Here is a 26,512-nt window from a genome sequence, read left to right on the forward strand (position 1 = left end):
CTTTGTCGCTGGGCTTAAACACGCATGTGGGGCAAACAGGAGAAAATAACAGGTTCTCATCGTGTTTTCACGTTGCACTTCGTTACTGCAGCTGCAGAGTTTTAGGCTGAGTAGATGTCGTACTGTGAAGCTTGTGTGAATGTGGAATGGATGATGGACAGGTTCTCGGGTATTGCATTTCCAGTGGTGGTTGAGATGTGGGTGGGAGGGGAAATATTCAATAGACTCGGGATTCCAGGTACCTGCGCTCTGCGTTATCTGACAGTATCCTGCCGTAATAAAGGTTTTAACGTGTGATAAGTAGTTTAATTCCTCAGAATTAGAGATGTGAGCTGTCATAAACCTTTTTTTTTTTTTTTTAAAATGCCATATCTAGGTATCAAATGTCATATCTAGTTAGCTAGTTATTCAAAAAGAGAGGGCTTTTTTCAGTCCTGGTCTGTGTTCTACTGAAGCTGACATTTAAGCTTCTAGCTGTAAAACTGATAAAATATAAAATTAATTTATGGGGTCGTGATACCAAATTGTGCAAAAATCCCTGAAAGCCTGAGTTATGTTTCACTGTTTTTCATATGGTGGCCACAAGTATGTTTGGCTCATCCCTCTGCCGTAATAAAGGTGATTTGGGGCTGAGATGCCAGACTGAATTGAAGATGAGCCATGTCGTGTTTCCAGCTCTGCAGGTAAGGTCTCGGAGACGGTTTTGGCCGGTGGCAGGTGGGACTAAAGTGTCAGACTGGTGGGTTTGAGTTTTTTTTCCTATCTTAACTGTGGCACTAGTGAGACCTGGTCTCCTCATTGTGTCCTGGCTCAGGGGGGTGACAGTCAAGCAGAGTGGGGGAGGCTGTTGCTGCTTGAAGGTATGTGTGCCGTTCCTTGGCACGGTGCATGTTCTGCTCTGGGTGAAGGTATCACCCAGCCTTTGACCTCCCTCCTGGCCCACCTTGTCAGCGTGGCTGTGGCCTGGTGAGCTGATGTCAGTGCCTGGTGGTGGGGGAAAGGAATTAAGGGCAGCAGCTGGGAAAAGCCTGTCCTTGGTGGGACCCAGTTTCAGAGAGACTGGCAGAGGGGTGATCCTGATTGAGGAGGCAAGATCAGGGGGCTGACATGCAGCCCTGCTGCGTTCCCAGCTGGAAACTAATTCCTGGTGATTTAGAGCAGGTAGCCAACGCAGAGGCTGCTCCCTGGCCCTACCCCGTCTCCTCCTGGTGTGTGATATTCAAAGCTTGTAGGAACTGAAGTTCATTATGAGAGTGAATGGCTGGGGCAATATTGGATGCCAAAGAGATTCAATATGGTTTGAGACCTGGGGGGAAAAGCCCTCTCAACTTTTAGTGTAGTATTTTGGTAAGGGAACTTCTGCAGTGTCTGAGAAGTGATTAGTGCTGCTGTTAAAGGTCAGGTATACTTCTGGGGTGTGGAACATTGTCTGTGGACACACATGTCATATGTACGTGTGATACTACATATATGTGTTGTGTCTTCAGCATCATTCTGATACTTGAGTATTCACTCCTTCATACAGAGATTTCAAAGCTAAGGAGGAACATTAACTGTTTAACCCCCAAAGTGATGACAAATCTGTTGGAAGATTAATAACGACCCCATTTCACATCAGTTTGTCTGCTGAAAGGTCATGCTTTGTTTTTTGACTCAGTCACCACCAAATCCATAGGGATTCTTAAAGATACGAAGATTACACAAAGTGTTTTTGTAATGTATGGTCCCAGTAACAGTTCTATGGTGAATATCTTTTTATTTAAGGAGTAATAGATCACATTTCCTGATGTTTTGTTTCTTATAGGTCTGGAAAATAAATTCAGGAATACTTGAGTCAAGGGCAACATGTACCTAGCTGAATTTTTGGGGTTAAAGCTATGTAGCTGTTCAATGGCTTGTCCTGGTATCTTTCTCCCTCTCCTTACCCCCAGTATTTATCAGGTTTAGCAGTGATACTCTCTAACTTTGAAGTCCCCGAAGCCCTGGCTATTACCAGAAATATTCCAGTATTATGTGCAGAAAAACCTGCCATCCCAGATTGGAGGCTCTCTTGTCCAAACCTGACTGTGTCCGGCCCAAATAAAGCACATGATTTTCTAGCTTTATATCCTGTAACGTTGTTTCCTTTTCTTTCCTACATAGATTTTTCTCAGCTAAATATTATCTGCATGGCAGCGTCTATGTTAGGAGGAGAGATGACTTCCTCTAATGTGTTATTTTTATGACACAGAGTTTGATCAGAGGGAAAGCTTTTGACGCTAAGTGCTTAATCAGGGTCTTCCAAAAGAGATTCTCTCTCTGCCCACTGCCCTGGCCTTGCACGGTGGCAGGTTAATCCATGACATAATCTGTGCACAGAAATACAGCCATCAAACGTAGGTTTTGGGTCATAATGTTGGGTGCTTCCAGGTTTATGTGTTTTGATCTTTCAAGTTCCTGAGCAGATGCATGTTCTCTTTTTTCATCTTGTCACTGTAATTGATATGGGGGACACAAACACACGCAAAATAAAGAAGTTAGGTCTTTTCCTAGGAGGTCAGAATTTATTAAAACAGTTATAGTTTGTAGTGAACTCACCTTAAAATTTAATGAGTTAGTGCTGCTTTTTGTTATGACAGAAGAAAGTGAAGTAAGGAGTCTTTGAAGCCACTTCAGACTTCATAAATATTAACAGGCTCTGCAGTCTTCACAGAGAGTAAGTTCTGGATGTTTTTTTTCACCTTAATAGTACCGTTTCTTTGCACAGGAAATCTTCTTGCCTTGACTAAACTGAAAGATCGGTTATCGGATGCAAACCAAAATTACCATATTTGTGGTTAGAAGCGCTCTTGCTGGTTTTCCCCTCTTCTCTGTAACACCCAATCTTTTCTCCTGGTGCATACTTGGGTAACAGTAAATTTAATTCCATGATTTACAAGACCAGATCTTCAGAGGTGCCTGAATGATTGAAGATGCAGTTGTTTGCTTGGGGGGGTTGCCCTGGGCCAAGTCCAGATGACTCTTGAGTATCTCCATGGATGGAGACTCCATCTCTCTGGGCAACCTGGTCCAGTGCTTGGTTACCCTCACAGTAAAAAAGTGTTTCCTGATGTTCAGAGGCAACCTCCTGTGTTTTAGTTTGTGCCTGTTGGCTCTGGTCCAGTCACTGGGCACCACTGAGAAGAGCCTGGCTCCATCCTCTTTGCATCCTCCCTTTAGGTGTTTATATATGTTGACAAGATGCCCCTGAGTGTGCTCTTCTCCAGGCTGAACAGTCCCAGCTCTCAGTCAGAGAATCTCCAGTCCCTTCGTGGCCCTTTGTTGGACTCTCTCCAGTATGTCCATGTCTCTCTCGTACTGGTTAGCCCAGAACTGGACACAGGACTCCAGCTGTGGCCTCACATTTCCCAGTATGCTGTAAAAATAAGACACTTCTAAAGTAAATTTTGAGTGTGTTTTTTTAGGAGACAGGTCCGAGAGGTCACTTCGGTGCTGTAAGTCACTGATGCAGCTTCTCTGAGTACTTTTGTTCTTCCATAGGAGCTGATGTTCCTTGTTAAAAAACCCCAAATGCTTCATCGTTTTCCTGATCCCATCAATGCAGGCTTTGACAGCTCTTTTGACCTGTGATTAAGGGGTTTATGACTAGGTTTGCTGGCTACACTTGCCTAATAAGTGTCATCATTAGATGCTGAGTCACAGGGGTATGTGTGTTTCTTGGGGTGTGTTTGTATGGACTGCTGTCTGAAACAGCTCCTTTCAGTTTTGAGTGAGTTCTTCCTTATGTTTGTGAGGAACCATCCTTGCTGTGGGCTGGGTTCATTCTCCAGCAGCCATCCCATGCTGCGTTGTACTCCATCGGGGCTGAACTGCCTGCGCCATGGGCACTTTCTATATTACACTGCCTTTCCCTTGTGACATGCCTGAAGGTGAGCATCTGTCCTATAAACTAAACCGAGGGAAGTTTGGATGCTTCCCTGTTCTGCCACATCTGTAACTCCGTGGTCAAAGTTAAATATAGAATTTGTAAACAGGGTTTTCATTTTTAGGTCAACACTTCAGGTGCAGACTAAAACTGCTAATGTAATGCCTACCGGTAATGCTGCTCATGGACAGGAGGGAAAGAGGAGAACAAGAAAAAGGAAATAAAGCATGAAATATCACTTTGTCCTTGGGATTCTCATGAAACTCTGTGGGAGGGGACACTCTTGTTTCTTGACCATTGAGTGTCCCCTCCTGTATATCTAGGTGTGTGTGGTTGGTTAAGGTGTTTTTGTAAGGTTCTCAAAGAACATGGCAAAATCACGTGGAAAAATTAGTTAGCAGTTGCTTGCCTTCTCTATGTCCAAATAAAATGGTTAATAGATGCATTTTAGATTTCCACAGTACTCCCTGAAAGTAACTGCACAACATGAGCGGTCTATACTTATCTTAATTAAAGAGAACAAAGCCATGCACTCCATGCTGGCCTGATGTATGCAATTAGCGACTGAGTGCAATTAGTTTCCAACTGCTAAAACTGTCTTATCAGAGCTCTCGATAGGACTGTCAGCAGTTTGTATTAGTATCTGGCATTACTAATGCTTGGCATTTTTTACCATGTTATAAAAGCCACTTGTTCCTTCAATATTAATTTCACGTATCAGGTTACTTATATATAGAACACTTCAAATTCCCTGGTTCGGAAACCAAGCAATTCTTGGAGACTGAAAATTAGTACCAGGTTTTTCAGTGAAGGATACACAAACATCTTTAGCTCAAAATAGAGTTTATTTCATAACCTGAAGTTTATCATTAGCTTAAATTTTGAGAAGTGGCCTCTTCAAGTAAGAAATGTGTATGCAGAAGAGAACTTCTTAAAAGAGTTTTAGCTCTAGAGCTACCTTCGGAAAAAAGTCCTCCAGCCTCTCACCGCTGATGTTACTACCTGAGACTCCGCGTTTCTTTTACATTCAGGAAATGGTTTGCGTGTTTTACTTCCCCTCTCTCTGGATCTCATCTCTGCGTTCCCAGGTGCGCACAGTAACTGCATTTTAAAATAACTTGATGCACTTTTCAAGGTTAACAGCATGTTGTAATTCCTGGGGAAATGTAGCAGGGCTACAGAGAGGCGTGTGGATTTATAACCGTCAGCAGTATTTACAGTGTTGCAGCCATAGGGCTGGGGAAATGTGCAGCCTCTAGAGAAGGAGCTCTTAAAACGTAGTTTGAAGGCCATGTGTAGTCCATGATACTGTGTTATGAGCCTGACAAGGGTATCTCTTTTTTCCATCTTGGTTTCAGTAGACCCAGCTGATGTCTGTAGCTGTACAGCTTCCGGGTCCCTCCTAGTTATGTTAGGACTGACATGGGTCTCTAAACCCTATAATTTACTGTAATTTACTCCAGATCTGAGTCTAGGGAGTTGTACAGTTGTGTGTGTCGGGCACAAGCTACTTCCCCAGACACTCCTGTAGTAGTGGAACTACCACCGGTAGTAACTTTTGGGCCACTACCAGTAGTAGGTTTCATTCCAGGGACAACATACTGCCAGAAACTGGGTGAGTTTATGCTTTCTGTGTTGGCTGGAGAGAGTGGCATGCCCAATTTGATCCTTAGAGATCGAGCAGTAGAAAAGAGACTGTTCGGAAAATATCCATAACCCCATTCTGGGAGTGAAGGGAACAGGGATCTGAGCGTTTTGTAAGATGCACAACTGTTGCAACAAGATACGACATTGCAACAGGAAAAAAATTGCATGTTCAGCACCTGAAGATGAAATGCAGTGTACTGTCGGTGTGATGTTCCTTGTGCTTACGTGGCCCTCGGTGAACATGACTTTGGCTGCCTGGTTCAAAATCAAGCTGCAAGATGATCTGTAGTCTGGGTTCCTATACCTGAACTCACTTTTGGGTTCGGGGCTTTATTCATCTTCCGTCTTCCTCACCTTTTCCCTTGTGAGACAGGGAGTAATGCCGACGGAGTTGCCTGCACGTACCATTCTTGAAGATCCTGGCTTCTTCCTCTTGCTGCACATAGCCGAGAGGTTCAGTTCCCAGGAGCTGCCATCCTCTTTGCATGGGGCAAAGGTAGGTGTGAAGCGTGGAACCTGAGAGTAGCAAAAGGTCCAAAGCATCCTCGTGTGACTAATATCAGGGTGACTTTGGACGGTGATCATCGGATAATAGCAGAAACCAGCTCCACAGACAGTACTAAGTCTTGCATCAGCTTGCAAGGATCATGTCATCAGAAGGAGTAGGAATAAGTGGAGCCTGTGTAGCTATGTTCTTTCTGTTGTCTGACTTTTCAGAGCATTAAACCACTTGTGTGCATTATTCCAGTTTGGTTAACTTTGTAATTCTTTGCATTTCTGCAGTGCTTTTATCCAAAACCGTTACTCTCCTCTTAAAGGCTAATCTACCAAGCAACCCAAAAGGTGTTGCAGAGTGTCTGAGATCACCTTTTGTGTGAAAATGTAATGCGTCTTGGTTTTGTGTAAAACCCTGCTTGGTCTTAGCAGCTCTGTGGGATCACCTGGGATCCTGCAGTGAGGAGTGTCCTTCCCAACAAGCTGTGGAGTATCTGGCTGGACACACTGATCCTTTAAGAGAACTGCCAGCTGCTACAGGGTGCTGAGCTCCCAGGGTTTTCTTCAGCTGTGGGAGCTTCCTGGAAACTTGCAGTAATTAAAACTAATGTCAGGAGTTTGCAAAGCTCTGCAGAAATGTGGTGTCTTCCAGTTATCTGGAACTAGCCCTGTTATGTTTCAGAGAAATGTTCTGAATATAAAGCTTTTGATGCTTATAAAAGGGTCTGGGCCTATTTGGAAGGATTTTGCCTTTCCTCCCCAGCAGAGCTGCTTGTGGGACTGATGAATGTACGCACATTCAGCAGCTCTTGTTTTTACTTTCAGTTATGGGAATAACCAGTCAAAGTGGGATAGTTTGGACGTCCCCAGAAAACTGTATTAGGAAACATTTTTACAGCAAATACACCTTTCCTAAAGCTACTTTTGCTTCTTTCCTGTTTCTTCCAGGATCAACCTTTCCCCACTTTGAGCACTCTGCCAACAACGATTTCCTCTTAACGCTGGGTCACTTAGCCCTCTACAACAGCACATTGAAAACAAGCGAGGCACAAATACCATTTCTTGGGATATTTTACAGGAGGAATGTGGAGCTCGCTTTGCTTAGCAGTTTGAGTTTGCCTGGCGAAGCTCTCTGGCCCTGGGCAGCCCTCTGCTAGAGCAGAGCAGGGACAGCATATGCTTTTTGAATGAGAAACAATGACCGGCATTTTTCAGTCTGGTTTTCCTGGTGGAATGCAAGCCTGGCTGTGTGCAGTCTCCGCTTCGGATTTCACTTGGATGCATACAGCTATCCTGCTTGGAGACTATGGGCTCTATTCAAAACTCATTCTCTGTTTTGTTGCTAATACTTTGAAATTGCGTAAATATTTTTTTTTCTTTAGAGATAAGCTTTAAGCATTAAGCTCTTGTCTGTGACTCATTAGTCTACTGTTGGTGACAAATTATTGTCTTTGTTAAATAATGGAAAAATCTTTCCATGCAGTTTGTATTCCTTATTGTCCAAAGCAAACTACATCTGTTTATTTTACCCCGAAGGTGGCTTTCTTCTTAGCTGGCTAGAAGTTTTCATAATATCTGAGAGCTAATATGAAAGAACAACAGACCTTGCTCCATTGCATAGAAAATTTCATGTGTGTATTTAACTGTTGAACAATTGTGTCAGATGAGTTTTGGAAACACTACATGACTGACACAAAACAGAGTGTCTGTTTGCTTTAAAGGCGGTGATTTGCTTTTTTTACTTTATCCTCCCTTTTCAAAAGCTCCGGCTGAACCTAGTGTTGGTAGTTACATAGACTGGTGTTTTCTAGAGCTTTTTTTAATTCAGCAATTTAATTGCTATGAAGTTAATTCTTGTAAAAGTCAGAAAAAAAGTAGTTAAAGGCAGATATACTTACTGGAAACACTAAGAAGGGGTTGGACCTTGAAGATGACTGTCTGACCACAGGTTGCTGGTTATCTGAAATGGGAGATGAGAAACTGTGTTTAGGAAACAGATGCATCGCTGGTGTTTCCGAACTGCGGAGGAAATGCCAGACGCCAACTCTTGAAGTAGATTAGCTGCAAGCATGCAGATTTTCTTTCTTACAAGTTGGTAAGCTTTTGAAATAACTTCTTTTTCTTTTTAAATAAAGATTAACCAGTAGATTCAACTCTTAAAGTTTTTTGCAAAATACAGTTGTTACGAGTTATTGTGAGTATTTTCGCTGTGACGCGGGGGAGAGCAAAGCGCTCTGCCTGGCAGGTGGAAAGGAAAGCTTGCCTGGTAGCCAGTCTGCTAAAGAAAACACCTTTAAATAAAGGTATTCAATTGCGTGAGGTTCAGTAGTCCTGTCGTTCCTGAAAGGAGATGGCTTCTTCCGTGCCCCGTGTGCTCTTGTACGCATCCTTGTGTAGGAACACCAGCATGAAGAGGTCTGATCTCTTCTGTAGTCGTGTTAACTTTTATACTGAATCCAGAGACTTTTTTCCGTACATGTGTGAGCTCTTAGTCAAAGGTCTTGGGGCTGGTTATGTACGAATTGGGCCCAGCTTTCCCATCTTACTGTTTGTCGTGATTCCTGGGCGCCCAGAAACCTTTCCATTTACTGGAAAACAGTCTTGTAGTTCAAAAAAACTTGCTTTCCTGCCTTCTGGGTTCTGTGGCTGCCTCTTCCAAAGCAGAGGTGGTAGCAGGGCATGTTTTTTATTCTGCTTGTTGCAGTACAGCTTTTGTATGCCTCTGGTATGCTGTGAAGCATCAAAGCTGAGTGCAGCAATGAAAAGCCAGAACAGTCCTTGGTTAAAGTGCTGTTTAGTTTCTGAAGATTTTGTACTATCCCATGAATATAAGGGTTTGGCAGGCGTATCGGTGGATATGAACTACCCCTTTATTGTGTATTTACAGCTTTTCTTTTCACCCTAAAGACAGCCTGTTCCTGTTTCTTGTCATCTCATCTTCCATGACTTAGCTCTTGGTTAGAACAGACTCCCATTTACAGACACCCAAGTCCCTGCTCAAGTTTAGTCAGCCTGCCTAGGTCCTGCAGCTGGATGACAGCCTCAGATGCCTACCACAACGAAATCCAAAGATGTCATCTTTCTTCTGATTTTGTCGTCCATCCCTCCCACCCCCCTTCAGCATAGTTGATGCTCTGTAGTTTGTGTTTCGGCACAGATGGGAGCCTCTTGGAATCCCAAGAATAATGAGTTTGGGTTTTTTTTTAATTTTTTTAACATAAATGGCAATTATACAAGCAAATCAGAGCTTAGTGCTAGCTGGTAGTTCAATCATGTCCTGCCGTCTTTGATGGCATGCTTCTGTCATTGTGCAAAATGTCTCAGAATTCCAAGTTTCCATGACTGAGAGAGACCTTATCTGTTAAAACATTTGTGTAGTGTAAACAAAAGGCTTAATATCCCCAAACCAGGATTGGATCCTGATTGGTAATTAAATTTTTAGGATCCTTCTTGTAAAGTGAAATCCATAGTTTAGTTTTTAAAATTCCAAGATTTAAATATGTGAATATGAGTGAAGTAATTGGGGATAAGTTAGAGCTGGAAGAAGTCCTGGTTAAGAGACTGACAGAAATGGCAGAGCGCAACACTTTTGACTTTGTTTCTACTCCTTCCCGCAGATTTTTCAGGGAGTTTACAGGAGGTCTTTTGGAGGTCTGTGGGTGGTCTCTGGGCTTCAGCTGGTGACGTGGCCTCTCAGTTTTACCATGAGGCACCACTGGTTTCTCTCTGGCTTTGACTTGGAAAAACAAACCGTTTCTTGGGAGTGGCTGGACGAAGAAAGGTGGGATCTCTACAGAAATCTCCTTTTTGAACTTCCGAAGCTTTGAAATGGGCAGAGCTGAGGTAGTTTTATGGTGGCTTGTGGGGCAGGTGGTTGCGTGCAAGGAGTAACGCTCCCTGCCCCTTCCTTCCCCACCCCAACCATAACTGCTTAGAAAGCTATACTCTGTGTATGTGGCACTTCTTAAAATTCTTTGACCTTTGGACCTTTATCATTGCTAACTGAAGTGTCATTATGGCATAAATAAACCCGTCAGCTCAAGTAGTGTAATTCTGGCCCTCATCCCAGTCTTAGAGGCAGACATAAATGCCATCCTGTAGCTGGCTTTTAAGTTGCTTGGTCTGATTGAGATGATGACTGAAATAATCTTATTTCTTCTCCCTTGGTTTCTTCACTTCGTTACTAAAGTCTCCGTCTTGCTATCGTTGTCTTAATTTAAATCTATTTCAAGTTTGAAGGCTCAGTGATGTGCCAGGTTGCTATTTACTGTCATTGGGTTTGTATCATTTTAGCAGCCTGACAGGCTTCGTGGTTTATTTACGACATTTTGAGATAAGAAAATACTTTGTTTTGAAATAGAGCATGCAAAAAGTATGGCAGATCAGAGTGCTTGTACAGGCTTGGTTAATAAACCGAAGAGCTGATCCATTAAGCATGAACACCATTTGGATTCATAGGTTACCCCATGTTTGGGATCAAAAACGCAAACTGGCAGAGATTTTTTTTTCTGCCTCTTCCTTGTGTCTGGTACATCTTGTGTTGAAACACAGTGGAAACCGTGTGGAAATCCTTGAGAGAGGAGCTGGCTTCTCTTGGGAGAAATGCCACTTACCACATAACTCTGCTTTGGTGATGCTCAGTAGAGGAGGGGAGCTGGGTATGTTGATGTGCTCTGCTTTATTTAAAAACTTGCTCTAAGATACCTTGTTCGAGTTTCAAGCAGATTCAAAAATGTGGTTGTTAACTCCTGTGTATAATTTTTTTTTTTTTGCCATCTGCGGTTATGAGGCAATAGGATATAACAAGCACCATTAAAATGTTAATTTCCTACAAATATGGCCAAATTAGTAAGAACTGCACTAGTTTATGGTAATAGCCTTGGCTGGCCGTTTACTTGTTAGGAAGAGGATTTGTATCTTCCTTACAGACTTGGGTAATGTATCATTTCTGTGTTTTCTTATAACTATGCAATTCTTTGTTTAACTTTCTTCAATTCCACACATGCTTTAAGGAAGCCTCAAAATTGCTCATAGAATGTAGCTGCGTATCTCCATCTTTCCCCCCAGTCCATCGCGCATGCAGCTGGGCACGCCAGGCTGATGAAGGTGGGCAGCTGAGCTGCTCGGCATCTGTCTGGAGACGAGTGGGTTATGATTGCTGGCTGGAGCTCATTTGTGGCAGTGATGAGTTATTTTGGTTTTGTTTGCAAAATGAAACTGATTTCACCAGCTAATAAAACTTGGGAGAAAACACAAGAATGCATGGGAAACTTAACTGAAGTAACATCCTTTTTTATTTTTCCTGTTCTTTCCCTCCCATGTATTTCCCTGTAAGTGTCTGACTCCACCATTCTTTCTGAGGTTATTCCACTTCCCAGCATAGGCCCACACTGTCGTCCCCCATCTGCAACTGCTGGTGGGCTGATAGGACAACCTCTGCTCTGCCTCACATTTATACTCTTCCACCAGTTGCTTATTCAACCAGTCACAGCTGCTGAACGTGTGTGGCAGCCTTTTTCTGCACTGGTTTCCATCTTGGATCCTCTACTTAGAGCAGTTAGAGGTATCACCTAAATTGGCTTTTTAAATAGCAGTTGATAGTATTATTTGGAAAGAGCATGGAGCAGATGCCCAGACTACGCATGCCTCTTGCGGGAATCAGGCTTAACAGCAAAGATTTCCACGTATTTTTGCTGTACAAAGCATGTTAAAATCAACACGTGAAATAAAAGGTCTGAAGTTATGGCAGAATTTAAGGCACTTTACTCAACAGAAGAATTAATGTGCAGGATGGTGATTATATTCCTTATGGCCCCTCCAGTTTCTCACAGGGTTGGTTACTCTGCTGCTTGGTGTGGCTATACCAGCTTCTTACAACCTAGACCTGGGGGTTAGGTTTGGTGGCTGGGTTATTTTGTTGTGGGTGTTTGGTTTTTTTGTTTATTTGTTGTTTGTTTGTTTTTTTTTTTAATTCAGGATTCCTGTTGTAAGCGTGGGGACAAAGATCAAATACTCTGCCAACTGAGGAAATGATGCAGTTTGAAATGTGAGGGAGCAGAGGTTTGTTCCTCTAAGGGAGATTACCTTGAACAGCAGGGCCTTTCAACCTAAAGCCTGCCATTTCACTCGGTTAAGGGAAGTTAGTTAAATAGCCAAATTATTTAAACACATAATTACTGTCCAGAAATCAAAACTGTCTTTTGGGTACTGTGATTCAGTCCTGTTTATTGCAAGTGTGCCAACAGTGCAGACGGACTTACGTAAAGAGCTGCACTCTGAAGAAATGGAGGAGAGGTCCGCGATACCCAGAGGACAAGTTCGGTGCTTTCCTGTGTCACACAACTTCCTCTGCTATTTCCAAACTCTGCTATGTAGAGAAAAATATCCCTCGTGTCCTTTGACGAGCTGTGTGGGTGGGAATGGAGAAGGCTCTTTTCCAAAGTGCCGCTTTCCAGCAGAGCTGCTGTTCACATTTCTGTCCGTCTGGTGGGAGCTTGACCTTGGGTTTTTCACTCTGTGATAAAATTTCAAGGAATAGTTTACATGGCTTTTACAAGTGGCTGTGTAGTACAGATGGTGCCAGAAATGAAGCTGATGCCTGAAGCCAGATTTACTGTATGAAACTTGCAGTTTCTCCATTACTCCTTCGTGTAATTTGGCTAAATCCCTCCTTGGTGTGTTGTGCAGCATCACAGTCTTTCACACAGTATCCTTTTACGTATTTTCCATGCAAATTTTTACGCAATCCTCCACGCCCCTTCATTTAGAAGCTGACATGATGAGGAATTACAACACTACAAACTTGCGTAATCCACATAGTAATTTTATAATTCTTTTTTTTTTTTTCTGCCCTATACCTTCTGTGCCCATAGCACCAACTTCAGGAGCGTTTTCAGGTTTTTGTTGGGAGGAAGGGAGAAGGAGCAGAATAAGCAGCAGCGCTGCTTCTCACATGGAAATGTGTGGGATTTGGGGATTATAGACATTCTTTATAAGCTCAAGGCCAGTATATAGGGAGGAAATTAAAGGTTCTTAATTATAGTGGTGGTTGTAATTTGGTATGTGCTAGCTATGTCTTTGTAGTTGTTCTTCATGGACCAGAAATGTTGAGCTTCTTTACTCATGAGGGGAAAAGTTAAAAAAAAATTTCATTTATTAAAATTATTTTTATGACTGTGTGGCGGTTGGAGAGCTGCTGATGTTTGGTAAAAGACTCAGTTCCTTCCATCGGCTGTGTGCTGACTACAGAAATCGATGAGGGATGTCTCAAACATTTACCTGTTGTTTTTTTTTGTTTTTAATGTGGTTTATTTTTGCGACATAGGAAATTTGGAGCCATAATGGATTCTCAAATCAGCAGTAGAATAGTTAAAGCTTGCAGAAGCAAGTTATGAAGGGCTGTACACAAAATCACTGAATCCTGGGAATCTTGCTCTGTAAACTCGCATCTGGAAAACTTTTTTACTTGCTCACAGAGCTGTTAACATTGGCTTCTGCTGAATTGTCTCCCTAAACTGAGGGAAGCCGCTTGAGCTAGACCATTGTGCTGTACTCTGGCTATTAGCCTTGCCCTCAGTGAGGTGCCTTGACAGCTGAATTTGGGGACTATGCACGTGGACCTGTGTGTGGTTGCTTTGTGAACAAAAAAGGGGAGTTCATTTTATCATTGCGTGTGTAACACAGCAGTTGTAGGTCTGTGGTCTTTTGCCTGATAGCTTTAGTAACTCCCTATAGAATCATGGAATGGTTTAGGTTGGAAGGGACCTTAAAGATTATCTAGTTCCAACCCCCCCGCCATGGGCAGGGACACCTCTCACTAGACCAGGTTGCTCAAAGCCCCATCCAGCCTGGCCTTGGACACTTCCAGGGATGAGGCCTTCTGTATGGCCTTGCCGTAAGTGAAACTGATGCGTTGGTAGGTTGGCACCGCTGCATGTGGATGGGGCCAGGCTCTTTTCAGTGGTGCCCAGCGACAGGACAAGAGGTAATGGGCACAAACTTGAACATAGGAAGTTCCACCTAAACATGACGAGGAACTTTTATGCCAAGGGTGGCAGAGCCCTGGAACAGGCTGCCCAGAGAGGTGGTGGAGTCTCCAACCCTGGAGACATTCAAAACCCGCCTGGATGCGTTCCTGTGCAACCTGCTCTAGGTGACCCTGCTCTGGCAGGGGGGTTGGACTAGATGATCTCCAGAGGTCCCTTCCAACCCTGTGATTCTATGATTCTATGTGTGAAGTGCAGATGTTTGTTGTTAAGAGCCGTGGATGTTTGTTGGTAAGGACTTCTCTTTCAGTGACAGGTTGCATGGTTGCTGCGCTCAGTGGAGGTCCATGCACTGCGTGTAGGTCAGCAGAGGTTAGTTAGGCTACAGTTGTTAGCTGTGAGTTGTGTCCCGCTTCAAATGCGTACCTCTTACTTCTCTTTTATTCAATGGATAGCAAGATGAAATCTTTGTTTCTCAAAAAAGGAATATGTAGTCGTTCTTCAAAACTAGACCATGTTTTATACCTTTATTATGTTTCTGAAGATTGCTGGATGATCTGTGAGCAGTCATCCTGAGCAAATGACGTGCTTGCCTGCTGCTGAGAGACCTCTTCAAGAAATACCTGCTGGGTCCAAGCCATTCTGCATAAACCTTAGAAGGCTGTTCTCAAAGTGTCTTTCTCTAAGCTTAGATTAGGGTTTGTTTCCACAGTGTCTTTTTTTTAGTAGTACCCCCATTCTCTGATTTATCTGTATTTATCATCTGAAGATGATGAACATGCAGTTGATATTATAAAAAATGCAGTCAGCATCAAACAGGTATAACTGCATTGGTCTCAATAACTTGTGCTTTTTGTACGTGAAAGGATAGAATTAAAATTCTTCTTCAGGGCTGGCAGGGCTCACACTTTTTAAACAGTTTAGTGATCGCCTTCCATAATACACTTATTAGTCTGAATAAGATGTTCCATGCTAGTACGTGTACTTTTGACTTTAAATGTTTATTTTAAAGCAGATGGTAAAAGTCCAACTTTATTCTGAGTGCTATGTCAAGCTGGGCTTCTTACACTTCCATTTGAACAGAGAGGAGATATATGCAGTGATAGCCTAATTTTACCCTGTGTTAGTCGTGTCCCGTCCTTTACCCCCCCCACCTGTCATCCCCATGTCTCTTTGTTTTTATAGGCAGAAGTTGTGGTGTTTGCTTACGGCAGTGCTTCCCCTCTGCCTTGGTTTCTTACTTGGTTGAAGACCAGCCAGACCTGAGCTGCCTGAGCCTTCTGGACTCGGGAGGCTCTTGCTGAGCTGTCGATGTTCTTTCCCTCTTCACCCTCAGCTCCCCTGACTAGTCAACAAAATTCAGAGTGAGGAAGCAGAAAAAAGCCTTTCGTCAATGCTAAGCTGTGACAAGCTCTTCCCCCGTCCCTCAGAGGAGGGACTGAAGCTCTGGCATGGGACTGGTTTCTGAAATGTGCCTCATGGCAGTTTCATAAACACTGTCTTTAGGGTGAGGCTTTGCAGTCATTTAACCTGATTTAAGTGCAGGTGGCTGCTGTAAAAGGATGCTTTCTCCCTCTGCCCGCCACCAGAAACATTTTCTATGCGGGAGGCACGACAGCTCCAATAGCTTGTGCAACCATGAGTGAGGCTCAGTAGCTGTCTGCTCCGATCAGGCTGCCCTTGCCAGGAAACAAACACAAAAATTAGTGTGTCAGCACCGAGCTGATAAACTGCATGAGTGGTCAAGTGACATAAATGAAATGGGAAGAAATGAACGGGGTTGCTCCCTTAGGTGTCAGCCTGCGATCAAGTGGGCTTCAGGCCTGGCTGACCTTCAGGCCCCGTCTGGGATCGGGATGGGTACGCAGCAGGGAGGGTGGGGATGGCGAGAGGGGACCCAGTGGGTGACCAGGAAGGGAGGGTGTCACCTAGATAGGCTTTTATTGCTATCACAGTATGCTACCCCTTTCACAGGATATCTGCCAGGCGGAGCAGCTGTCAAACACCAGTGCTGAGCAGCCCCTCGCTGTCCCATGGCTTGAACTGGTGGCCCCTCCAGTCCCTGCGTGCTGCTCGAGCTCCTCACTGCAGGCAAAGTCATCTTCCTGCAGGGTTTCTTTTGGTGCTGCTCTTCAGGTGGCATAGGAGATGTTTAACTTTTTTTTTCCTACACAGGTGTCTTGAGGAAAAAATGAGCTTTATCTTCCTGCTTTGGGAGTTAAAATTTCCAGTTTACCAGTTTACAGAGGAATTAATTTAACACAGCTTGGTAATTTTAGGTTTCATGATGAAAGAGAGACAGAGGTGTGTAGGGTGTAAACGTGTTTGCGGATGGGGTGTGTTTTTGGAGGTGGGATGTTAAGAGGGGGATTAAGTACAAGTCCCACAGTCACTGCCCTCGGTTTCTTTCTTGGCACACCGGTGTGTGACCTGTGTAGGCACACGTGTGTGGTTTGGGGTTGGGTTGTTTTTTTCTTTTTTTGTGAACCCCTCCACCCACAGTTTTCCAGTGATGATCAAGCCAAGGCCTCCCAGTTTCATCTGGCTTGGGCACTGCGTCCCCAGCAGTGGGAGCAGCAGCTCCCCCTTCTCCATCCTTCCGTGGAGGGTCGCTGGAGGTGCCATCTCCTCTGGCTGGCTGAAGGGCCTGTTCCCAGGTGGTTGAGGGATTAAGACCTTGCACAGGTTGGGAATTTTGTAGGAACTGAGCAGCTCATTTTGAGAACCTCTGCCTTAAAATTTCTGCCAAATATGTCTGAAGTACCCTCTGTCCGAGGCAGGTACAGAAGAGTCCTGCAGCCCCATGCAGCCATGTTCTGCATCTCCCCTCCTCCCCGAGCCCCTCCTGCCTGCAGCAGCCGAGCTGAAGGGTTTGAAGACAAGTCACTTCTATTGTACAACCCCGATTTGTCTTCCAGGCAGCTTCATGTTGTGAGCTGAATGACATGTTAGTCTCTTCTTGGGGAAAAAAATAGATTTTAGTGTAATGCATATTCATGAAGCTGCATTATGGTTGCTGTGACAACCTCACCACCAGCAGTCAGGATCAGTATGTTGAACTTCTGTCTCCCGTGTTGTACCGTAGCGCATGTTACACAGCTTTCCACTTTTTTTCCCCTTCCCTCCTCCCCCCTGTCAGTGGACAATTTAAATCGTTTCAGAGTTGATGCTTAATTAATAGCTGCATCTAATTAAGCCTGCAACACAGAAGTACAACTTCCTGCTAGTTTCCGACCCGTGTTAATCAAGTGTTGCTTCTGGCAGCAGTCTGTAACACAGAGGAAATCATTCTGGTGGGATTTTCTTTGTTCATCTCCCTTTAGCGCAAAGGAAAAATGAACCTGAATTACTAAGTATAATATTTCTCCACACCATAGGTAGCCTAACTGATAACTTCATCTCTCATGCAAAAAAACCCAACAAAGTCTACCCCCATCTAGTCTAGTCTATCCCTAGAGTTTTAAGGACCCCTGACCCTGAAAGGGTTGGGAGGTTGGGAGCTTTCAGCAGGTGTTACTCAAAACCAGAAAGCAGTTTGCTGTGTTTATGCATTACATTGCGTTATGACCCTGGGGCCACGGGTGACATCATTTGAGGAAGACTTTAGCAGACTGTGACGCGAAGGCGGTGACTAATTTCAGGATGAACCTGTGGCGGGTTGAACGTGGGGAGAGCTCAGCTTTGAAGGTCAAGGTCTGCGTGGTGTGGTTGTTGATGTCGGAAATGGAGGGCACTTGTGCAATGCTCGTAACTTTTGGAGAGTGTGTGTAAGCTGCTCTTGGCCAGTCGAACTGGGTGTTTGGCCCGAAATATTGCTGTTTCTTGGTCTCCAGTGGGAAATGATGACATTGTTCTATCCATAGAACTTAACACATTGCGTAGTCCTGGGTGATGTGAGACTCACATGGACAGTGTTCATGGCAGGGCTGTGTTGAGTGAGGTGTGTGTCCCTTCTGTGTGCTTAAGTGTCTTGTTGAGTTGAGCTTAACGTGAGGTTTTTTGGAAAAGTGCCAACTTCATCTATACAAAACCACTCCTTGTTGCTCAAGAAGATACACTGTGGGTAAGGTTTGGTTTTCTTTGCAGATGTGAGCCTTCTGGAGAGCGAACTGGGAGAAGTGTGCGTGCGGGGGAAACAAAAGCTGAGCAGGCAAGGAGCTCTCAAGTGCAGTCAGTTGATCTTTCTCTGCCTAGTTTCTTAAATATTAATAAGTACAAAATGTTCAGACAGTCACTTGAGATGAGATTTTGCCCATTAAAATGAGAAACTGGGGAGAAAGTTACGTAGTAAGAGGGAACTTTTTGCACAGAGCAGTATGCAGAGCTGGACCATGAACCTGTTGCAGGCTTAGATGTACTCGCTGAGGTTTCCTGTTCTAGTTGGAAACAGAAAACACCATACCAAGCTTTGTTGTCAGTATCAGTTGGTATGCGGATGGCCTGAGTGTATCTTGTTGTGTTCCTGCTCTTCTGTCAACTCCTTTAGGATAGTACGCAGGAGCATTTCAGTGAAGAAGTAATGAATACCTAACGTAATCCTGATACTTTCCACTCCCTCAATTTCCACGTCCCTCCCGCACGATAAGACCGAAATGTCCCGGTGTTGACATCGTGTCTGTATTTGTTCATCCACACGCAGCCTGGCTTTTCTTCGATACCAGAGCTCTTACCTCAAACTTCTGCAGAAAGACATTTTGAGATTGAAAGGAGAATGTGAAGGAGATGGGGTGTAAAGATGAGAACTCGAGGTATACTAGATTTGCTTCAGCTCCAATGTTGTCTTCAGCTTTCTGAAATGCCATTTTTCTAGCAAAAGGAACACATGCGCTTTAGAGGTTACTTTGATGTGTCATAGTCTTGTATGGCCTTTTTGACCTGGGATGAAATTCATCCATGATGTTTTACTGGTTTTTTTGGTTGTTTTTTTCCCCCTGGGCTCCAGATGAACACTTGCTGAGGCGATGCTCTTTGACTTTGTGTGTTGGGTTTGCATTTTGTTAACAACTAAGGAAAACTGAATCGCCGTGCTGTGAAGCAGAGTCCTTTCTCTGACAACGGACACATGAAGATTTTAGAAGTTGTTTAATTTCTGCCTGGTCGACCAGGACACATACTTCAGCATATTCTTGTATAAAAACTAGGTGCAACAACAGAAAACCAAAAGCTATAAACCACTTGTAGGAGACTGGGGGGAGTTAAGGCAGATTTCAGACAGCAGCAATGCACTGAGTGCTGCCGTTACACGAGTTCCCTCCTCCCTTCTGCATCCCAAACTTGATTTTTCTCTACTTCATATAAGTTTGGAAAGTGCGCATATGTTGGTTTGGGGCCTTGATATAGTCATTTCAACTGAATGTCTGATAGTTATTTGGGGATTAATTGAGGGTTTTCATATTAGGTCCAAATAAAGTTACCTCTTCTCTGTCCCTCTGTAAAAGGATCCTTCAGCCTTGAATGAATTGCTTTAGCAACTAGATATTAATGGCAATTAAAAAAAAACAAAACCCACAAAAAAACCCCAAAACAAACCAAACAAAAAAACCAACAACAAAAAAAACCAAAACCAAACCAGGACACCAAACTCTATAAAGATGATTTTAGTTTGGGGATTTTTTTTAAGTGTGGAAAATAATAGGCCTTTTTCACTAATCAAGCCCTGTGTACATAAACTGTTGCCTAGTCTTTTACTAGATGGTTTAGGACTTCAGGATAATTTTGCTAGTTTAACCTCTGCTACTGCAACAAGAGAAATAAAAGCCACCTTCTTAAAAACCTGGGTGCCTGAATAGCCTTGTTTGTAAGCATGTTAATATAAGATATCCTTACTATATTATGACAGAGGGCCTGCTAATGTTATTAGATCTGGCTGAGGTGCAACAAAGTTGGACCTAAATCGGTTTTGCAGAGTCAGCGTCTGCCTTGCTGTGCTCTGAAGCACTTTCTGTTACAGCATCATGTGTGGGAACGACCTCCTGTTGCTTGCGTTAATGGTGGGGTGTTTGAATGGAGAAATAAACTTGATTGGGAAGGATGGATTTGATTTTATTTTGCTCAAGTTAATAATTTGCAAACATGATACCGGTCTTAATTCTTATTTATAGCTTTTTTGTTGTATGGTAGTAAGAACAATTATTGTCACGTGTATGAAAGCATTTACAAGGCGTGGGGTTAAAATAGTTGTATTTTTATTATAATTTCACAATATTTGTTTGCAGTTAGTTTGAAAGCAGAAGGAGATGCTGGTTTACATTCACTCTCTGAGCTCTGCGTGTGCAGAACTGCCTGTTGGCTTTGGTGTTACTGGTATGGGGAGTTACTAGAAACAGCCTGAAGCTTGAGGCCAAACCAGCTGAGGCCAGGATGTGGATGGGTAGATGGGAGAGGGTGAGGGGATGAGTAGCAGTGATGGTGAAGCAAGTGTTTTTGATATTTAATAACTGTATTTTACAATAAAGGTAAGATTCGGGTCGTATGTTTTACAAAGGTTTCCTCAAGCTCATCTAAATTTGACCAGAGCCACTTGGAATGCAAAGTCTCCCAAGAAGCCTTTTTTTTTTTTTTTTTTTGTTTAGTGAGCCTGAAACTGCTGAAATGTCACCATATTTATTGATCTTTATCTAAAAAAAAAAAAAGTTGCTGGTTGCAAGAACAGGCTGCTGACATAAAAAGCCTGTCTTAGATCGTGCATTTGGCTGGAGGCCAGATAATGAGTTTCTATAGGAGCTTGTTGGCAAGCTCAGGTTTTTGCTAAGGTTAATCTAATGTAACTGTAAGTAATCTGGGAGCCTGGTGCACTCAAAACCAATTTTTAGACAAAATGATCGTATTATTTTTAAATTATAACTGAGAAGATATTTTTATATAACAGCTTCTTGTACTTAGAGCACTTAAAAATGCCTAGGAACACGATTCTTTACTATTTCCTCTTTAATGGTGAACCTGCTGAATAAAACGTATTGGCACCAATGACACCTTTTTGCTTGTTTCTGTGTTAGAGTTTTTAAGCTGACTCTGTTCAGCAGAGTGATCTGTTGGTGTTTCAAAGAAAGGCTTGCATTTTTAAAAGACCAGGTGGTAACACACTTAAGAGTAGATTGATGGTATTTTTACTAGTAAAACTGATCTATGTGTTCATGGGTGCATCTCTTGGCCAGGTTATCATTCGACTAGGGCTGAAATGCATGAACTGTCTTAGGAGGAGGCTGCAGTTCAGGGCTTGGTGTTCCCAGCTGGTGTCCCAGCCCAAGCAGCTACACTGCTGGGCCTTCTCACCGGCCTCCTGGGTTTTTCATTCTTCGTTGCCTGAAGGCAAAGCTTGAAGAGTAAAGTTGGAGTTTGCTTTGTCTTGAGGTATTTTTGTTGCTTCTCGCTTCTTTTGTGAGGTAAGTGAATGTGAATCCACCCTAAGGGGAAAACTGATCTCTGATCATTGTCCATTGAAGTGCTGTATATGCCAGGCTATAAAAAAGAGATCCGGATCCAGCCCTGGTCTTTGGGGAGCAGTGGACAAATGTGGCTCTAACAGGAGAGTGCTGAGGACTCCTGATTTTGCCCAGGACAGCAATGCTGGTCTGCAGCCTTGAGTTAACTGCTCCTTCCGTAAAAGGGATGGAGAAGACTTGGGATGCATGCTTGTCCTCCACTGGTGTGGGCTGATAAGTGCCGACCAGAAAAGGGGATAGCACTCTACCGTCCTTATTATTTCTTCATATAGCTGTATCGTTAGCAGTGACAGTATGGATGATGAACAAAGGGGGTTCGGTTTACAACTGCTTTGCTGTAGGTCTGATTTACATGGTATGTAAAACTGGTTGAACATAGATGGAGATCTTTCGGATGGGAGGGAGACTGATACAACTGTGTCAGTCCTTATCAGAGGTTTAAACTTCCCTGATGGCATTTGTTCTCTAGTTGCTATTAATAGTAGGCCTAGAGATATTTCTGGATGTGATAGCTGACAAGTTTCTTCATCAAATAGTCAATGAATGAGCAAGAAGTGTTTCTATTTTAAACTTAGCTTTGACAAGTAATAGAACTTCAAAGAAAAGCTGTTCATAGAAAATAACCTTGGTGTGAGTTACCACAAGCGATTCTCTTTAAGCGAAATATTGAACACAGGGTTGCAACTTTAAGCATCTCTGATAAAGGAAGAGTTTTGTGGGGTTTTTTTTTGCCAGCTGCACTATAGAGGATTTGTATTAGTTTCAAACTTCTGTGTTTAAGTGAAGGGTGCTAATAAACCTTGACAGAGGTGCAAACTAAAGCAGATTTTGAAGGGAACGATCTGGTTTGAACTCGGTGTGAATAGTCACTGGGAAAGTGTTAGGATAAGCGGAGAATCCATAGGGAAAGGCAAAGAGCTCTGTTGAAAAGAAGTTTGTGTTAGGAGGTGAGAACTGCCTCAAGTGCAAAGGCTGTGGGCGCCAGTGGCAAAAGGCTCTTCTTTCTTGTTCTTTATTTATACGCCTGAAGTGACACATGTCTAGATCTGCCTTTGTTTTTTCATCTCACACCAGTGCTGGGGATGGTGTGCTATAAAGCTAAGCGTGTTTTTTAATGAAGAGGAAGACAATGTTGACTGTAGGGGAAAAAAGCATAGTAACAGGAAGAAGTGCCTCAGAATAAATTGTTAGCACTGCAAAAGTCCATTTTGGAGAGTGTTGCAGCACCACACAAAGTTTGTAGGAGAGAAAATTGTGGCTGGTTTATTATAAAATGCCAGAGCAGTAGCTTGCTGGAGTGGTAGGATCAAGGAACTAACTTTTTTTTTTTTTTTTAAAAGATGGAGCTTGGGATGTTTTGGTACAGAGTGTGATACATGTAGAGCATTGAATCGGACAGATTCGGCAGGTCTGGTTTAAATCAGAAATGATACAGTGCAGTGTCTGGGAAAGCTACCATTACAATAAGTTTACATACATTAATTAAGCTTTCTTCTATTATCTTTAAAAAGCAAACTGCTTCTCCTAGTATGATTTATAATTTAAGTATAGCTCATGTCAAATACTGTCTCTGGAAGTGAAATGTCCTGGGCATTCCTCATTCCTCCTGATACCGTGACACCTGCACGTTCTGCAAAAATACTGGCTGTGCTTTTTCTCTTATAGTAAAGTTTTGGTCGTGCTAGTTTTAAAAAAAAAAAAAAAAAAAAAAAAATGTGAAAGTATCACTAATAAAGTGTTCCTCCTTTGTGTCTCAAAGGCAGTAACAGAAATCTAGCACAGGGTATACAAGGTTATCAGTAGTGGTAATTTTAAGGATCTTGGCAGTGTATTTGAATGCGGTTTATGGTCGATTTCAACAGTCTCTAGTTTTTGGTGGCATGTTCTGCATGGATGTGTCTGGTGGCTTTCTTCAATAAACCCTCAGTACTTCCTGTTTTCTTAGCCCGAAGCAGGAGGGCTAAGACAGCCTCGCTACTCTCTTGCTCTGATTTTTCTGGGAATTTAAAGGATGGTTGTGAAGCTTAGTGGATTTTCATGTCTTTGATTAGGAGTATCAGCAAGTTGAAAAATGTGGACTTATCAGTTAAACTTTTTTTTGTTTCAAGTAACCTGTTAGGAATTGACTTGCAAATCTTTCTTTGCAGTGCAGGTTGTTAGCTTGTGCCCGTTCTGACTTGCTTTAAAAATAGCCATGAGAAAGAGGCTGTAATAGTGTGGGAAGATGGTAAATCATCAACTACTGAAAACCAAACCATGCATCTGTTACACTGTGGGGAAAAAAATGCCTGTTAAAAAGCTAAGCTGCAGCATATTTTCCCCCCATTGTCAGGAGGGCCCTTGAAAGGTGGTTAGAAGTAGTTAGTGATTATAGAATCATAGAATTGTAGAATGTGTTGGGTTGGAAAGGACCTTTAAAGGCCATCTAGTCCAACCCCCTGCAGTAAGCAGGGACGTCTTCAACTAGATCAGGTTGCTCAGAGCCTCATCAAGCCTGGCCTTGAATGTCTCCAGGGATGGGGCCTCCACCACCTCTCTGGGCAACCTGTTCCAGTGTCTCACCACCCTCATTATAAAGAACTTCTTCCTCATGTCTCATCTAAACCTACCCTGCTCTAGTTTAAAACCATTGCCCCTTGTCCTATTGCTACATGCCCTTGCAAACAGCCCCTCCCCAGCTTTCTTACAGGCCCCCTTCAGGTACTGGAAGGCTGCTATAAGGTCTGCCCGGAACCTTCTCTTCTCCAGGCTGAAAAACCCCAACTCTCTCAGTCTGTCTTCATAGGAGAGGTGCTCCTGCCCTTTGATCAACTTCGTGGCCCTCCTCTGGACCCAATCCAGCAGGTCCATGTCCTTCTTGTGCTGAAGGTTCCAGAGCTGGACGCAGTTCTCCAGGTGGGGTCTCACGAGAGCAGAGTAGGGGAGAATCACCTCTCTCAATCTGCTGGCCACGGTTCTTTTGGTGCAGCCCAGGATGTGATTGGCCTTCTAGGCTGCACATAGTGCATGTATTACAGAATCACAGAATGGTTCGGGTTGGAAGGGACCTTAAAGATCATCTAGTTCCCACCCCCCTGCCATGGGCAGGGACACCTCCCATTAGACCAGGTTGCTCAAAGCCCCATCCAGCCTGGCCTTGAACAGTTCCAGGGATGGGGAATCCACAGCTTCCCTGGGCAGCCTGTTCCAGTGTCTCACCACCCTCACAGTAAAGAATTTCTTCCTGATATCCAATCTAAATCTACCCTCTTTCAGTTTGAAACTGTTGCCCCATGTCCTATCACTACACTCCCTGACAAAAAGTCCCTCCCCATCCTTCCTGTAGGCCCCCTTCAGGTACTGGAAGGCTGCTATCAGGTCTCCTCGGAGCCTTCTCCAGGCTGAACAACCCCGACTCTCTCAGCCTTTCCTCATAGCATAGGTGCTCCAGCCCTCTGACCATCTTTGTGGCCCTCTGCTGGACCCGTTCCAACAAGTCCATGTCCTTTTTGTGCTGTATGTATTAGAATGCATATATTTAGGCTTATTGCAAGCTTTCTGAAGTACTCTTGATGTCTTGTTTCTTGCAGAGACTCCAACCGTCATGTTAAGGTAAAGCAGAAAAGTGCAGTGCTGAACATGCTAAAGAAGTTGGACAAAATAAGGTTCAGAGGTCACAAGAGAGATGAGTTCCTTGATTTAGCAGAGTCTCCAAATGCTTCAGACACTGAATGTGGAGATGAAATCCCGGTGAAAATACCTCGAACGTCAACTCGAGAAAATGAAGAGCTGAGAGACCCTGTAAGTACTTGATTTGATTTTCATTAGATTATGTTATATAGTTGTCAGGCAGAAAAATAACAGAAATTAATAATTTCTTGTCCCTATATTTTGGATTTAAAGCTTGAACACTTGTGGACTAGGAAGTAAGTTTCCAGTAATAGGTTTCCATTTTGTGGAAGGATCAAATTAATTTCTTATATTAGGGTTCCCTGTCCTTACTATTGATTTTAGATGTTGTGGGTTGACGAGTTTGTTAACCTTGGATGTGCTTCTGAATGCTGTCTGTTTTTTATTTGTTTAGTTGAATTACTAATGAACAGATGTGAAGGAATGACTTCTTTTCAGTGTGAGGAGCTCAGATCTGCTCAAATGTCATTAGCCAGGACTGTAGGGATAAGACTTCTGGTGACTTCATTAGAGTAAAACACCATCTTGTTCTTCACTGCATTGTTTTATCCAGTAATGCTTCTATGCAGGAGGTGAGCGAGACTCTTCAGGTGTTAAAACTTTTTGGTGCTTGTAAGCAGAAGCAGTCAAACAGAGCTACCATATTAAAAGACACCATTTCAGGAAAAGTTAAATATTGGTTAAAAGAAAAAATAATACTGTTTTAACTGCTAAAAAATGCCTGCGGATCCTTGAGCGTGGAGTGCCACAATCTAAATTATAATTTCTCCATTTAACTGTTCTCTAGAATGTGACTTGGAAGTCAGAATTTTTACCACTCTATTTGGAAACTCGATGTGCATTTTTTTTACCCACAAAATCTGGTCAGGCTGTTGTCTGAAAGCTCATTTCTAGCAGCACAGCACAGGGCTTGCTCACCACAAGTCCTAGACTAAAAGACTTCAAACTGTATACGCTTAAGCATCTCTTTGGGGTTGACAGCTTGTATCCTGTTCTGTAGCTATTAGTTTTTTTTTAATTAAGGTGAGCTTGTATGTTACCACATCCAGTCCTGCTTATGTGGAGCTCTTTTGCCAGAATTTTTTTTCTTATGATCATGGAACAAACAAGTGGTAATGACAGAGCATTTTTCTCTCACAAAAAGTCTATTGTATGCAAATCCTCAAGCTCCTTAGACAAGGAAGGTCTGTTAAATGCCTTTCCTTTGCTCTTGTTCTATTGAAGGCATCTGTCCTGTGTTTAAGACAGTAGATACTGTGTATACTGGGACTAATCTGTGCTTCTGCTGTTCCAACGTGATATTGTCTGAGTTTGTTTTAGGTAAATACTGGCTTGTTTTCATTAAACTTAAGGCATTGTATTTATTTAAA

General features: G+C 43.1%; 1 protein-coding gene across 3 annotated transcripts in view; it reads left to right on the plus strand.

The window, feature by feature from the left end:
• The window catches only part of GRAMD4 (GRAM domain containing 4), a 79,448-nt gene that overhangs the window by 1,449 nt on the left and 51,487 nt on the right, over nt 1-26,512 (plus strand). For all 3 annotated transcript variants that reach the window (XM_074584998.1, XM_074585078.1, XM_074585171.1), the window contains exon 2: nt 25,043-25,253. In XM_074584998.1, the coding sequence (XP_074441099.1) occupies nt 25,043-25,253 (211 nt within the window). The remainder of the gene's footprint in view (nt 1-25,042; nt 25,254-26,512) is intronic.

The sequence above is a fragment of the Larus michahellis genome, chromosome 1, assembly GCF_964199755.1.
Source record: "Larus michahellis chromosome 1, bLarMic1.1, whole genome shotgun sequence".
NCBI lineage: Eukaryota > Metazoa > Chordata > Aves > Charadriiformes > Laridae > Larus > Larus michahellis.